Below are 15,004 nucleotides of genomic sequence, written 5' to 3'. Positions count from 1 at the left end.
CGTTTCTTTTCTTTTCTTTTACCTTTTTTCGGGGGGTTTGTAATAGCGTTACTTAAAAGTATATAAATGTTATTAGAAAACGCCACCATCTCGAGGACACCCTTTTTCTTTATAGGCGACACGAGAATATTGCCCTGGCAAAAGATTTTACGGTGGATGCGTCTTCTCTTCTCTTTCGGGTCGTATTTTCATATTCTTTCATTCTCTTTCTTTCTTTTTTGGTTTGAAGCTTGGCCACGGTTATGGATATTATGTATTATATTACAACAGACGTCTTTTGTGTCTCCGATCTGTACTCTCTTCTTATTATCGTTACATCTTAAAGAGTGCCTAATACGTAACATGTTTCGCATCATCGCGAGCACGCCGTTCATCTTAATCCTTTATTATACTTTGCATTAGCAATCGTTTAGGAAATTGAATCGAGAGTCGTCGTCGAATCATCGTCCCCTCTCTTTAATTCATTTTTTTCGACTTTGATGTTCCTCTGTGATCTCGAAGGTGACAGAATTACTCAAACGAGAGCTTCAAAGGAATATCATTGCGAAAAGAACGAACAGAGTTTCTCTTTAATTTTTTTTTTTCATACTTTTCTTTTTTGTTTTCTTCTGATTGGATCCTAAAGTTTCTTTAGTGATTGTCAAATTATCATTCCTATATCGTCGTACGACTCTCGAAGCCGATCCATTGTTTTCCTACTGAGACAGTAACAAAAGTTATTTCGACTTTTATATTTAGATGAGCAGCTTAAATATATTTCAGGACGTGCAGCTAGAGGAAAATAAGTTTGCTTTCTCAACATAATCTCACTCACATCGAAGATAATCACAAATTTCTCAACAAGCAAACTTATCATCTCCTTCATTTCGTCCACTTAGTTCGTTTTTTAACAGATGCGGGGAGATGGGAATCGTATTACGTTTTATTTTTTATTTTTTTTTTACCCATGTACGAACACGACACATATAAAATCCATGCTCTTTATACATGTTATTATTGCATACTACACGTTTGCCATTGTGGGCCTGCTTTTCTCGTTTAAAGAATGTCTTTTATTTTAAATCGTTTAAAAGAGTGGTGCGCTTTATCGGGATTTGGGAAGGAGGACTTAGGGAGTCTTTGCAAAGCGTCGAAAGGTACAACGAGATTTGATTCTCATTATTTTCATTTCTCTTTCTTTTTCACTTTTTACGCATTCGCATCGACAGCTTTCTTAGGGCTCGGTGTTATGAAATCGAAGAAACGCGAACTTTGATTAGATTCACTTTGATTACACGCATGAGTTTGATTACAAGGTCGACGATTTGGCACAGTATTTATTGTTAAGCGTCTTTTCTGCTCCGTCTTGAAGCGTACGAAGTTGGATAGATATATTTTCGTCGCGAGTTGGCCGAGTACTTATTTTTCTCTTACCGATAAGTTATTCAAACGATTTTGATTGTTACTTCCAACTGTGTACGCTCTTAACGCATCAGCATAATGGGAGATCACGCAGAAAGGAGGACCATTGTTAACGATATAAGAGTAACAAATCGAGTGAGAAAGGATACCAACGACAGTAATATATATACTAATATTCTAAATTTTAAGATTTCATATTTTGATTTACTAAGCTTTGTTTTACTAAAAGGAGCTTGAAATTTGATTAGAGAAAAAGTTTTATGTTCTACTATTTATACACGAGAAATAAAAGAATCTCGATACTGCCGTTAGCATTCTGATACCACTCATCGAGCAAAGGAGGCTCGCATTATACTTACTATCAAAAGGAAAGTACATAACAATATCGAGGATATATAACTAAAATAGGGCGCTTCCTTCCTATCCATCGTCTTACAAATTAATACTTTCCATACGCATTCATACCCAGTCACTAACACGCACATGTTTAAGGACTATCTAATGGAGGATTGTCGGTTTAGGGTCTTTTTCATTCAACATCTTATGTATCCATGAGACTAAGTATCCTTTTCCTTCTCTTTGATTATTCTTCGTTCATCATCATTATCGAATATATTCATGATCTAATTTTTATTCGAAGACATACAGTTTGGGTCTCCATGGATACAAAAATCCCTCGGATCACGGCATATTTACTATCTACCGAGATCTAATATGTACATCAATTCCTTATCGAAGTGAGCAAATACTTTACAGGATAGAAGAGTTTACCTTAAGGGTCGAACCATTAGAGAGAAACATGAATGTAGGTTTACAGCTAGTTTTTAATTTTTTTTTCTTTTTTTTTTTTTTTTTTCTTCGAATAATTAGCTACGTACTCAAGTTCGTTTTCTTTCTGATAATCCTTTCTCTCTTTCTGTCTTTTCCTTTTCTCTTTTATTATTCTATTACAAACATCAAAACGATTTTTCTCATCGGAATGAAAAAGACCCCTATAAGTGGAATCTATAAGTGGAATCTAGAGTGCGGTGTGGCAGGAGTGTTTCTAATAATAGTAATGATTACAGTAATAATTATCCTCCTTATCCCTCCAGCATCGGATTCTAACTTCCTTCTTTCTTTCCTTTTTTTTTTCACTCTTCGATACGATACGTGAGACCTTGCGTAAAAATTGTCTTTTTCATTTGCTCTTTTAATACGGACGCGACACAGAGACGACGAAGAAACGGAATTTTTTTTTATCGAACGAGAAAAATGCACAACATGCTAAGTTTTGTTTTTATTTCTTTTTTTCTTTTCTTTTTTTTTTTTTCTTGTTACGTTTTTCATTTTTTGCTTTGGACGAGGCAGTGTGAAGATTGAAAAAGGAAGAGAGGAAAAGTCTTTTCTTTTTCTTTACGATCGAACGAGTGATTCTTATAGATAAGTTTCACAGAGAGACAGGTACACGCGTTGTCGCTGTATCAACGCATTTTGGCACATTGTTGTCGTTGTAAAAGATCTGCAAAGCAACGAGAAAGTTTATGACTTTTAGAGAAACGAAGTATACAAAATTAACGCATGAAAAATAATAGAATGCACGCGAAAAAACGAGAAAGTCGTGACATGACAATTTTGGATCATAATTAACATGATTTTCGATACGTATTCGAGTGGTATATCATTGATCATTTAAAAAAATTATCAATTTGTACTTTTCGTGAGTTCTGCGTGCCCGAAATGTTTGTTATAGACAATAGATTTATTATACGTATTGTATTCGACGAAATAACTAGGATATTGATTCCGTCTTGCTTCGTCGACTCTGAAACGTAATCGCGTATAATAATATTTTTCGTTTTTGCTGAAGATCTCGTTTGAATATTTTCCTTATCCTTACCAAATTCTCAACATTTATTTTTTCCAATTCCCGCGTATCGGTTTCTTTTTTTTTTTTTTTTTTTGTTTTTTTAATTATTTCCGATTATCTCTCTCCCACATTCCTTCCCGATTCTCTCACTCTGTCTAATATCATAGTTAAAAGTCAACGATTAGTTACCAGAACACAAGGCACTTGGCTTACACATCATATATCTTTCTTTTTTTGTGATTCGCCCTTTTTTTTGTATAACTCAGTGTTGAGATAGCTCGCGAGAAGACGCTCGACCTTTAGCGAGACGAAATATTTATTTATTTATTTTCTTTATGTTACTAGGAAAGTATTCACGTAGTCTTATAAAACGAATCAACGTGTACAGAGTTTGCCGATTTTGATTCGTTCGTAAGGCGATTTATTAAAATTTCGCCAATTTAAATTCAATTCTATTCCGACAATGAGATCAATTAGCTATCCGTTCTCGCGTTATGCCGAGCGTCTTTAGACGTATGATGAAAATAACACACACCAGTCACTCGTAATATTCATAGAAGAAAATAGTCATATATATATATGTATATATAGATATATCGTCATACATATACATATACTTAGTATGCAATGTCGTAATAATATATATATAATATAATCACTTTATATACTCAGCATTAATCTTACATATTCATTTTGAAAACGACGGTTAAATCATTCATTACATCTGAGTATTAAAACCTTTTTTGTCTCTATCTTTCTTACCTTTCATACGCTCTCATTCATACGTGACATTTCTTTCACTCTTTCTCTCTCTCCCTTTCTCTCTCTCTCTCTCTCTCTCTCTCTCTCTCTCTTTCTCTCTTTCTCTCGTTTCTTTCTTTCTATAGTATTTAATGATACATTTAATAAATCGTGCTCGTACGACCGTGAAGTTTCGGTAACCCCTCGATGCTTTCTTCTTGCATAACTTTAGGCATTTAATACTCTTTTATATTCCACGATATTCCTTTTCTTCTGTTCTAAACAGTTCGTTCTCTTTCTACGTGAAATAGGCATACACGAGTTTATCCTTCGAGAAGAGCTTGTTCATTCAAGGCTCTCAAAGTTTACCGAAAATTCGATCGGTCGCTTTCCTGTATTAATCATGGAGCTTAATTAACAAACAACATCAAAGATTTAGTGCCTCTGTATCTCATCGTACATATACATAAATACGTATACGCTGATGTGTATGTATATATATATATATATACATATATATATATATATATATATATATATATATATATATATAAATATGTATATATATATATATATAAATATGTATATATATATATATATATATATATAAATATATATATTTATATATCCTTGTATATACGTGCGTATATGTGTGCATATGTACACAACACATACTGTTGATCTTTCTTCTCTTTGACATCTATATATATATATATATATATATATATATATATATATATTTATATATATATATATACACATCTATATATATGTATATATACATATATATACATATATATATACATATATACATATGTGTATATATATATATGTATACATATATATATATATTCATATATTAAATAAAACGGTATATATGTATACGTAATATAATTTATATCGTTTAATTTTATTATATGTCTAAGTATCGCTTTTAATGTAATACTGATGCGCAGCCGCTCGTTGCCCTGCCTAAACTGTTTGCTTGTTTAGTCAGTAATCGGTATATTGAATTTTTCTCCCTTCTCCTTTTTCATCTTCTATCCTCTCTGCGTTTCGCCCAACAAGAGGAGATCGAGAAGATCATTTCTTGACGCGAATATCGAAAAGATTTTACAAGAGAAAAACTTGTTCTAGGTTCGAAGAATTTCTCTTCATTTCCTTCTATTTATTTCTTTTATTCTCTTTTTCTTTCTTCGTTTCTATAATCAACATGGACGAAGATGCGAGTACGTACGTTCTCGTTGCTAAGCTTCACTTTGAAAGGGAAGAAGGGGACTTTTCTTGCCTTCTCTCATAGGGGGAGGGGTTTCTCACGATCTTATTTTTTTATTTTCTTTTATCGTAATTTCTTTAATCGAAGAATCTGTCGATAGGTTTCACGTTCGATTAGGCCCTACTTTCGTTGGCAACTCGGTACCACGTCGCGCTTCAAATTGACTGAACTATGCTTAAATATGACGGGAGTCCCGGTTTCCTATTGAAAATTCGAATCAATTCAAAGTACGATTTAATTCCGCTAATATTTAAATGTAGTAACAATATCATGTTTGAAATAAATCAAATAAAATAAAATTTTTTCTAATGAACTATTATTGATTTTGTTGATTAAATCTTTCTTCTCATATATCTAATTATTTAAGCGAAAAGACTATCTAAACGTTGAAGTAAAAGATGTTGAAAATTTCAAATGTTCCTTTTTCAAAAGTCAACCGGGCATCTCACGTTACATGCGTTTTATAGGTAAGACTTAAAGAAGATCTCTTTTACTCCCTCTCTCTCTCTCTCTCTCTCTCTCTCTCTCTCTCTCTCTCTCTCTGTTTCTCTCTATCTATCTCTATCTCTTTATCTATTTATTTACCTGACTCTCTTTTCCTTTCATTCTTGGCCAGCTGTAGTCGGCCCACGTTTCTTTAACGCATTTAATAAATATACGTATATTGTCCATATTGCTTGTCGCGTCAACCTTCGAGCGATTTTGATATATACATATATAAATATATCGGTAGTAGAGCCGCCATTCTCTCGGCACGCATACGTAAATTGTATATGGATATAGATAATAATAAATATATCGCGTTACGCTTAAAAGTCTAACGAGGTGAAGAATCTAAACGTATATAATATTAGGTACTTATCGATAGCAACCGTATGAGCAGAGAAGTGGAAAAACGACGATAATGGAAATCGCGTCGCGATATTGCTAAATACGAACGAGTCTCTCTGTCCTATAAGTTATCTATTTATCGAATTTATTGCGATAACTCGTATAACACGACGAACATTAGCCTTTTCCTTTATATTTTATTTTCCGTTCTTTTTGTATTTTTTTTTTTTTCACGCTAACATTAAGCTCTCTTTGTCTTGCATACAGAATATTTGACAAAACAGGTCAAATTATTTCGATCTATTCCCATTGTGAGATTAATTTTTTGATCTTGCTTCCTCTTTTCTTTTTTTTTTTTCTTTTTTTGTTATTTTCTTATCTTTTGTTATTGAAAATCGGCCGTCGCCTCACAAGATTGTGAGAGTGAAGATGATCGTGGGACGACCTACAGCTGACCACGTCCTTGTACATTAAAAATATCATTAACAATACGTTTTGTAGTAAAAGTTGATAGAGAATACTATAACATCAAATAGAAGAGTATAAAGAACCATGCTGGTGTATAGAGATAGACATTAAAGTAGGTAATAGGTAAGAGGGCAAATAGATTACAATATCGATAATTTGTAATAAGTTTTCTCTTGTTAAGAGTAATTTTCCGTAAAAGTCATCTAATAGCCTTTTTTTATCTCCTCAATGCGGTATTCGTGAGCACATTTCTCGAGTGTATAATCATGCTACACTTTCTTCGTCGAGTTGTACCAATATACCGCGGAAAAGACATTAAAAATTTCGCTATTGTTAGTATTAGTTAACGATTATCGAGATCTTATGCAACATACGAGTTATTGTTTGTGCCATAAAACATGAGAAATGTGCCAACGCGATATCATTGCAAAAAAATCAATCATTCACTTTGGGAAATTTTGTTGTTATAGATGCGTAAAGTAAAAAAAAAAAGAAATTATAAAAATTAAAACTATAGTTCGCCAAGATAGATGTATTAATGTATTAATTAAACGAAATGGAAACAAACGAATCGATGAACGATGAAGTATTTTCGTTCCAGTATCCATATGATGATGTTAAAATAATCTTAATTAGTTTTTTTTTTTCGTCTAATCTTATACATTAAAAATAGTCTATTGAAAGATATGAAAACAAAAATAAAAAATACATTCTTTGATGCGTTTAATATATCATCCAGATTCATCGAACTCGATGTTACTGCGACAGGACTAATGGCAGTAATAATATCGGTACAACTCATTAGTTGATGGCACGGGTCCGTCTATGTACAAATAATGTAATATCATTTACCACATATCATTTAAATACATCACATATTTATCATTTTTGTTATACATATATATATATTCTTTATATAGATATATATATCATTCTTTTCTGTGACGTGGAGGGACTCGTTTGTACAATTCATGCATATCTTCGTTACTATTTCATTGCTTCGTTTGTTATGCCTTCTCTCCATTGTCTGAGTAAGCAGCCTCCAGCAGCTCTATACGTTACATAGCCATACTGCTCCAAATCCAGATATTATTACTATAAGCCTTCGCATAGTAAGTAGAAAATCAGATGTTGTCGGTATTTTCAGTTAATTTTTTTATGATCATAGATATCTCGTCATAAAAACGATATATTTCTGTTTATATATTTTTGATTAAAATAGGGCACGACAAAGAAATGACGACTATTAAGTCATTTTTTTTTTTTTAAATGCCAGAGCTACTGCTTTAAAATAATTAAAATGATATTTTCACGAATAATTTGATCTTGATGATTTCTGGATTTGCAGAGTCAAAGAATTTTATCGCTTCGTTCCATTTATCACTATCTACGCCGTTGCCTTTGAATCTCTAAATTTGTTTAAGAGTTACATTACGTATAATAATAATTATATTAGTAGAAACTTAGTTTCTGTAACAATTGTATTGTCTTAAATGATATGTCTGCTAATTTTGTTGCCTTCGACCTATGCCTCGAGCCCGTGGTCGGAATACGTAACAATTTTATTCTTAAATAAACTAATTTTAAGATTCGAAATTCTAGAACCTTATATATATTATATAGATTTCTAGTTCTACGTTCTGTCGTTCGTACTGGAGGCTATTACCCAGGCGTAACAAAAGCAAGAATGCTTTACGATCACAAAAGGAGTGCTTCCATGGACATTAAAAATATTCGTAGCATCGTGATTAACACGTATGAATCTAACCGGAATGACACACGAAATATCGGACTGACAATGTCTTTGTAGCTTTGTAAGTTAACAAGCAGTGAAAAGAATCTTATATCGAATAGAGGATACATCGGATCTCTTAGAAGAAATTAAAGCAATTCCCTTTGTCATACTCCGCTGGATTAATATGTTATCTATATTGATAGATAAATAAATAAATAAATACATACGTAGGCAGTTAAATAAATAAATAATAAATTAGATAATTAGAAAATTAAATAATAAATAGTTAAATAAATATATATATATATTATATAAATAATGGAGAATCATGGTCGAAACGTTTGGTGTCTAATTTCTATATTGTTTCTATAAATTAGGAAGAAATAATTGAAAATTAAGATTATGCGCTGACGTATTGATTATTTGAAATTTCATCGTATTCTGATCATTTAATGCCCGAAGAGAAATGTTTTCCCCCTTTTCGACACCAGACCTTCACCGAATAATCATGGACTCTTTACAGAAACAAGTCGAAGATTAAAAGCCACTGTTAAAAGTTATCAAGACTTGGCAGATTCTTTTAAAGCGTCCTCAGTCACTTTGCAATCATTTTGAGAAAAGTTTAAAAAGTTTAAATGTATATGGTGATTTATTTAATGGTAAAAGTTAATAAGAAGAAGAGTGTTAACAGTAACAATATTTTTAAGATAGAATTATAGCGTCTACGATCAGTGGCAACTCTCTTGAATAACAATTTAGAGTTTCACTAAATGAAACTTAATATACATATATATTTCAACACTTTATAGAACCTTAGAACGCCTTTTGTCATTGCTTTGATTCGCAATGTATTTTGTCTTTCTCAAACATATTGTATGCAATTCTTGGAAAAGATGTTCCTATATATACATATATAAATAGAAAAAGATAAAGATTAGGATCTGACTCAAATACAAAAGTACGTAAGTAAATATATCATGTTTCAGTCAGTAAAATTCAATGCAACTCATCGTGTTAAATATAAACCAAAATGTGCGTCTGATATTTAAAAAGCAATACGAGAAAGATCACGAGCACGGATAAAAAGTTATAATATAAGAGAAAAATAAAACGGTTTCGTCTTAAGGCACCTTACATATAGGAACATCGTTACATCGTGTCCATCTAAAAAAAAAAAAAGGAAGCATTATTCCTGATTAATTTTAAAATCGTGCGGCCCATCATTGTTTTTGCAAGAGTCTCGCCACGTAGTCCCTAGTAAGATAGAAAATCAAGTAAAGTGTATATACTTAGTTTATGTACCTATAGAATCTTTCTAAAACAACCTAAAACCTATTCTACTTAATATGCATAAATTTCATTTACTTGTACATACAGACACTGATGTATATATGTACAGACATGTACACATATTATGTACACATAGCAATTTAATAACCAGTATTTTAGTCATATTTTTAATAAAACTTCTCTATCCTCTGCCAGTACTGAATGCAAATATGTATAATATTTATGCATTAGCGCATATGTACTCGTTATATTACACTCATTGTCACATGACATCTCCGAGCGAAACTTGAACAACCTTCTTGTTAGAGAACTATTTCGCCTAGACTATAAATTATTTTCAATTATATATCAATATATATATGTATTATATATCAATATATATATATATATATTTATATATTTATATATTTATATATTAGAATTTATACGATCGAATATTGTTAATGCTTCGTATAACAGAGGTAAGGAAATTAGGAAGCTTTTTAATGATCTTATGTGCGTACGGTAAAGACTAATTATCGATCGTTTCTCATATGCTAATAATAAAATAACTAAATACAAAGAGTTAGAAAACGTACAAGCAATCGTTTCTTCCATTCTAGGATCAATTTTCGAATCATTTCTCTTTCTCCTTTATAATCATAAAAAATGTAGGGCGAAGTAGAATTCTAAAATGTAAATTATAAATTGCCTAATGAGAAATTGATAGATTCGCTTATAATATCTTGTGACAGAATATAATAGTCTTTACAATTGATTCGTTAAATATTATAATTATTGTTTACTCGTGTAACATGAAAAGTAATGTTCGTAATTTGATCCTCCTGGTGAAAGAAAGAAATCGAAAAAAGAGAAAAGATAAACGTTATTAGGTCACTAAAAAAGAATGATAAAGTGGCAACAGGTAACAGCAATGTCTTGTGGCATAATTTGGGAACATTTCACGTGCATAATAAATAAGTACACATCCCTCTTCCAAATCGCGATTTTCGTATATATATCAAATATTTGTTCGCGACTGCGCACTAGCTTTATATTTCGCCATTTGATTTACGCTTTTCACTGGTAATCGATATTTCGCTTGCCTATCCACTGTGTACTTTATAATACGTTGGTTTCTTCGGTTTGTTATTTATTTATTTTTTTATTTGTTAGGCCATATCCATCGATGGAGGTAAAATTCTTTTGGCATTATCTTGTTGCCGACGATAAACGTGCGTCCTAATTTTCACCGTTTTTTCGTAATTTTTCTATTAGGAAGAAAAAAAAAAGTATTACGATCGAATACCCTGTCTCCTCATAGAACAGAGGTTCGAAATTTTTGGTTGCATGTTTCGAGAGGAGCCGTCTTATCGTTATCACTTCATAGGCAACGCAGCGATCTGAAGCGTACGATGTTCGGATTTTTTCGCGAAAATTCACCGTGCGTGCATTTCGTATGCCTGATACCTATCCGATGAATTCATAGTAATAGTCCGGCTAAAAGCGCTTACTTCTTATGTCCCGTATTAATCTTCTCTTCTTCATCTTCTTCAGCTTCCATTCCGCAGCTTTTGTGATCGCAAATAAAATGTATTCTTATTTCGAAAAGAATTACTTTTGTAGATGATAATCCTTGAAATATGTGTGTATCTCTCTATGTGTACGCGTGTGTGTGTGCGTGTGTATGTATGTGAATCATATTTCTTCGAGCACGTTTGCTTTTTTGTGGAGCGGGCGATGCCGTTCGGATTTCTTTCTTTCTCTTACTCTTTTCGTCATTTCATTGAGGTAGGAAGAGATAACCGTGATATCGCGTACGGATAAACAAGAACCTGCCTATGTTATCGTGCGATCGTAATCAAAATTCCTACCGTTAGAATTACAGTCTTCGTTAAGATAACTTAAGTTGAACTACGTGGGTCTCCCCCTATGGTGGCCTAAGTCTTGTAGGGTTGTGCCATAAATGCGCTGCATTTTGAGCGCTGATGTCGCCATTCGTCAAGGATACTTGCTGCTGTTGCTGATATTCTTGAGTCTCTGGCGATGCACTACTTGATTGTTGTACTTGTTGATGTTGTTGCTGTTGTTGCTGTTGTTGCTGTTGTTGTTGCTGTTGCTGTTGCTGTTGTTGTTGCTGTTGCTGTTGCTGCCGTAACTGTTGACTCGGTTGTTGCAACTGTTGTAGCTTGGATTGTTGCGCCGGCCGTTTAGACTCCTGACCCGTAAAATCGGGGGATGGTATTGGCCTGTGTGACTTCATGTGCGCGCTTCTGCTTTTCACTTTGTTGAAAACTCTGCAAGAAGAAATATCGTATTCGTTGAGTTTGAGATTATTTCATATCATTGACGATGCAACAAAAAGAAATGAATTTATTATTTTTCTTCTTTTTTAAGAAAGAACATTGAACTCCTTCGATCACTCGTTGATATAACATATGTCATGCTTTTCAAGGTACTTGCAGCACACATATGTGTAAGATTACATATTCGTTGTATTTGATAGACGAGCTGTGCGATTGTTGTTAAAATTGACATAGTGTAGATACTTTAGAATAGTGAAGGAGCAAATAAATGTAAGGTAATATAAAAAAAATGAGGTTTGCGAACTAACATGTGCTTTGTAGTAAAGATTAAAGGTAACACCAGCTGCAAATCGTTAATCAGCATTAACGTAGCGTGAGTTTGCTAATCAAAAGGACAAGTTGGATGCAACAGAAGTATGCTTTTTAACCTATTATTCATAACTTGCTTATTTCATCGTCGTAACAGTACGTATGGTATGACTTGTGTGTAAAAATAGGAAGGTGGTAACATTCCTTTATGCTCAAATCTCGTGCGAAAAAATGATCTTATATTAAAGGGGGAACCTAGCTGCATGTTACTTTCTGAAAAGAAAGATTTTTCTTCCTTTGGTTTTCTAAAAGCTTTCGAGTATCAATCGTCGCGTATGCGTAAAACCGATACTTGCCGCTCGTAGCGTAGTTAAATTACTCTCTCCTTCGATTATCGGAAATGGGTAATTTAGATTAGAGATTGGAGACTTACTTCCCGCAAATCTTGCAGGGGTAGTGAAGTGGGGTAGGCACGGGTAGTTGTTGCTCAGAACTAGTGTGAGTTTGTGAGTTGGTGTTGACTGTGGCTTGGCCGGTTTTGCCGGTTTGGGCGATTTGGGTGCTCCCGGCCATCGTTACTGTTACACTTCCGCTAAAGCTCTGACAACACAAAGAAAACACAAAGCCAAAATAAACAACACAAACAAACGACAACGACGACAGATGAAAAAATACAAGGATCAGCGCAGAACACGCGCAGTACGTCTCTTTTTAAACGTTTAATAAAGAAAGCGTGAAAAAATGGACGGATCAACAACAAATCACATGCGACACTGATAGAAACGTTCACGCGCAAATACGTAAATACGCATGTAATGTTTTACACGGCGAATGCATACTCCGTATAGGGTACAAATCGATTGTCTTTGATAGATATAGCATGCTGAGCACAATTAAACAAGCAAACATTGAAAATTGTGAGCTTTTATTGAGTGAAGATTTTGAAAATTTTATAAATGAGACTTTCGTGCTCAGTATATTAAATAAATTATACTTTTCTGTATGTCCTATATTTTCACCAAGACTTTATTTTATAATCACGTTTTTATAAATATATTTAATATATTTAATAAATATCTCAATTTTCATTTTCGCAGTAATATACAAATGTTCGAGTAACGTAATAATAATTCGTAGAGTCATATCTTTGATAAAATATTTCGTGAATAGGTAGCAGAAAATATAAGATAGCGACAGTACAATAAACATATATAACATAAACAATGAAACTTACATCCGGACAATCATAAGCGAATAATCTTAATTCTCCTTCGCTGGTAGTGAAAGTTGCCGAGTTTTCTCTTTCGTTTGTCTGTAACTGTAAATTTCATGGCAAGACGAATTAGACATAAATTTTAAAGATAAAAAGAATTAATTACGTTTAATTGAGAAAATTTGTTGAGAATAAACTTACCAAAGTACGATGAATGATTGATTTCTCTTCGCTAAAGTCCATTTCCGTAACGGAGGAAATAGCGTCGCGAAGTTCTCTCATATCGTTACAATCCTTTCTTTCGCTCTTGATTTTCGGCTTTCCGTGATGAACGCGAAGCCTCTTATAATCATCGGGACAGAGTCTTTTCCAGAGGTAGTAGAATTGCACACATTGCTTAACGGACTTAGTCTCTACGTCTCGCGAAATTGATGAGAAATCCTTATTATATTTGAGTAATCCTTGATAGAATGTATCCATCTCGTGTGCTGTCCAACGATCGGATTCGTGGCATTTGTGGCTAAGCAACGGATGTTCGGGAGGTAACGTGGGTGTTGGTCTCATCAATTTCAGCATAGCTTCCTGCATATATTACGTATTATCTATTAGTATCGTATATTGGAACACATACGGAGATGGAATTCTTTTCTAATATACAGTTGAGATGAAATTTATGATCATCTTGGGATAGACCCTTACATGAATATTTCCTTTGCACATGTGTAATAGATGAAACGCATACTCTGTGTTTCTACCACCTCCTGGTATGCCAGCACAACAGGCAAAGTGTAAGTACATATCCACTGAAATAGAAAATAATGTAGAGTTTATAAAAAATTCAAATTATGACCAACGTTGATGAATGTTTAAATGAGTCTTATAAGATAGTAACTCACGCTCGTTGTTGGTGATTAAATCATTTATGCCTGGATCCCAAAGAAGATGGTCCTCTTCGGGTCCTCCTTTCCCTTTGTCTACATCGGAACCCAATGGTGGAATAGTAGGTTGATATCTAGTGCCTATGTTGATTCTAGGTGGGGGACCTTCGTTTCCTTGAGAATCATCCGAGCTAAAATCCGAGTCTTTTTCGTATTGATGCAGTCTCGCGTAGAGTCCCGGACCAAGACGAGAAGGATTCAATATGGGCGGTGGGGTGTAACTACTGTCCCAATGCCGATCGCAGAGTTTCCTCAATTTCGATGGATACGAATGTGAACTGTTGGCATATTGGCCATCCATGCGTGGTCTTTTCTTGCACTGACGCATCGGACTGCCAGCAGAAACGCTACTAGGACTAAGAAATACGTCCTCGTCCAACAGCTCTTCCTTTATCTGTTCTACCGGAATCGAAAGATTTCCTATCATACTTTTGTTTTGTCTTGAATTGTTATTCTTCCCGGTATGACTAGTTTGAACGAGAAACTTGGCCGGATTGACGACTTGTTGCTGATTGAATTGCCCAGTGTTATACTGATTTTGTGTTTGTACGTTTAAGCCGAGATTTATGGTAACAGGATCGACTTTTGGTGTGGCCAATCGAATTTCCTTCTTGAATGTAATCGCTGGGCTAAGAGAGCCCGCTTGCACGAGAACGTTTGCCTTCTGA

General features: G+C 33.7%; 1 protein-coding gene across 24 annotated transcripts in view; it reads right to left on the bottom strand.

The window, feature by feature from the left end:
- Positions 1 to 5,610: 5,610 nt before the first annotated feature.
- Positions 5,611 to 15,004, bottom strand: part of LOC124948123 — a 309,114-nt gene continuing 299,720 nt past the window's right edge. For 23 of the 24 annotated variants that reach the window (XM_047491390.1, XM_047491483.1, XM_047491335.1 and 20 more), the window contains 6 exons: positions 14,295 to 15,004; positions 14,098 to 14,201; positions 13,600 to 13,980; positions 13,420 to 13,503; positions 12,619 to 12,785; positions 5,611 to 11,867 (listed from right to left, as the gene is read on the bottom strand). The exon at positions 14,295 to 15,004 is cut by the window's right edge and continues 821 nt beyond it. In XM_047491390.1, coding sequence (XP_047347346.1) covers positions 11,501 to 11,867; positions 12,619 to 12,785; positions 13,420 to 13,503; positions 13,600 to 13,980; positions 14,098 to 14,201; positions 14,295 to 15,004 — 1,813 coding nt within the window. In that variant the 3' untranslated portion in view covers positions 5,611 to 11,500. The remainder of the gene's footprint in view (positions 11,868 to 12,618; positions 12,786 to 13,419; positions 13,504 to 13,599; positions 13,981 to 14,097; positions 14,202 to 14,294) is intronic. The other variant, XM_047491364.1, reaches the window with a different exon arrangement.

The sequence above is a fragment of the Vespa velutina genome, chromosome 1 (assembly GCF_912470025.1).
Source record: "Vespa velutina chromosome 1, iVesVel2.1, whole genome shotgun sequence".
Taxonomy (NCBI): Eukaryota; Metazoa; Arthropoda; class Insecta; order Hymenoptera; family Vespidae; genus Vespa; species Vespa velutina.
Note: the sequence above shows the minus strand (reverse complement) of the source record. Positions and strands in the feature narration are given on the sequence as shown.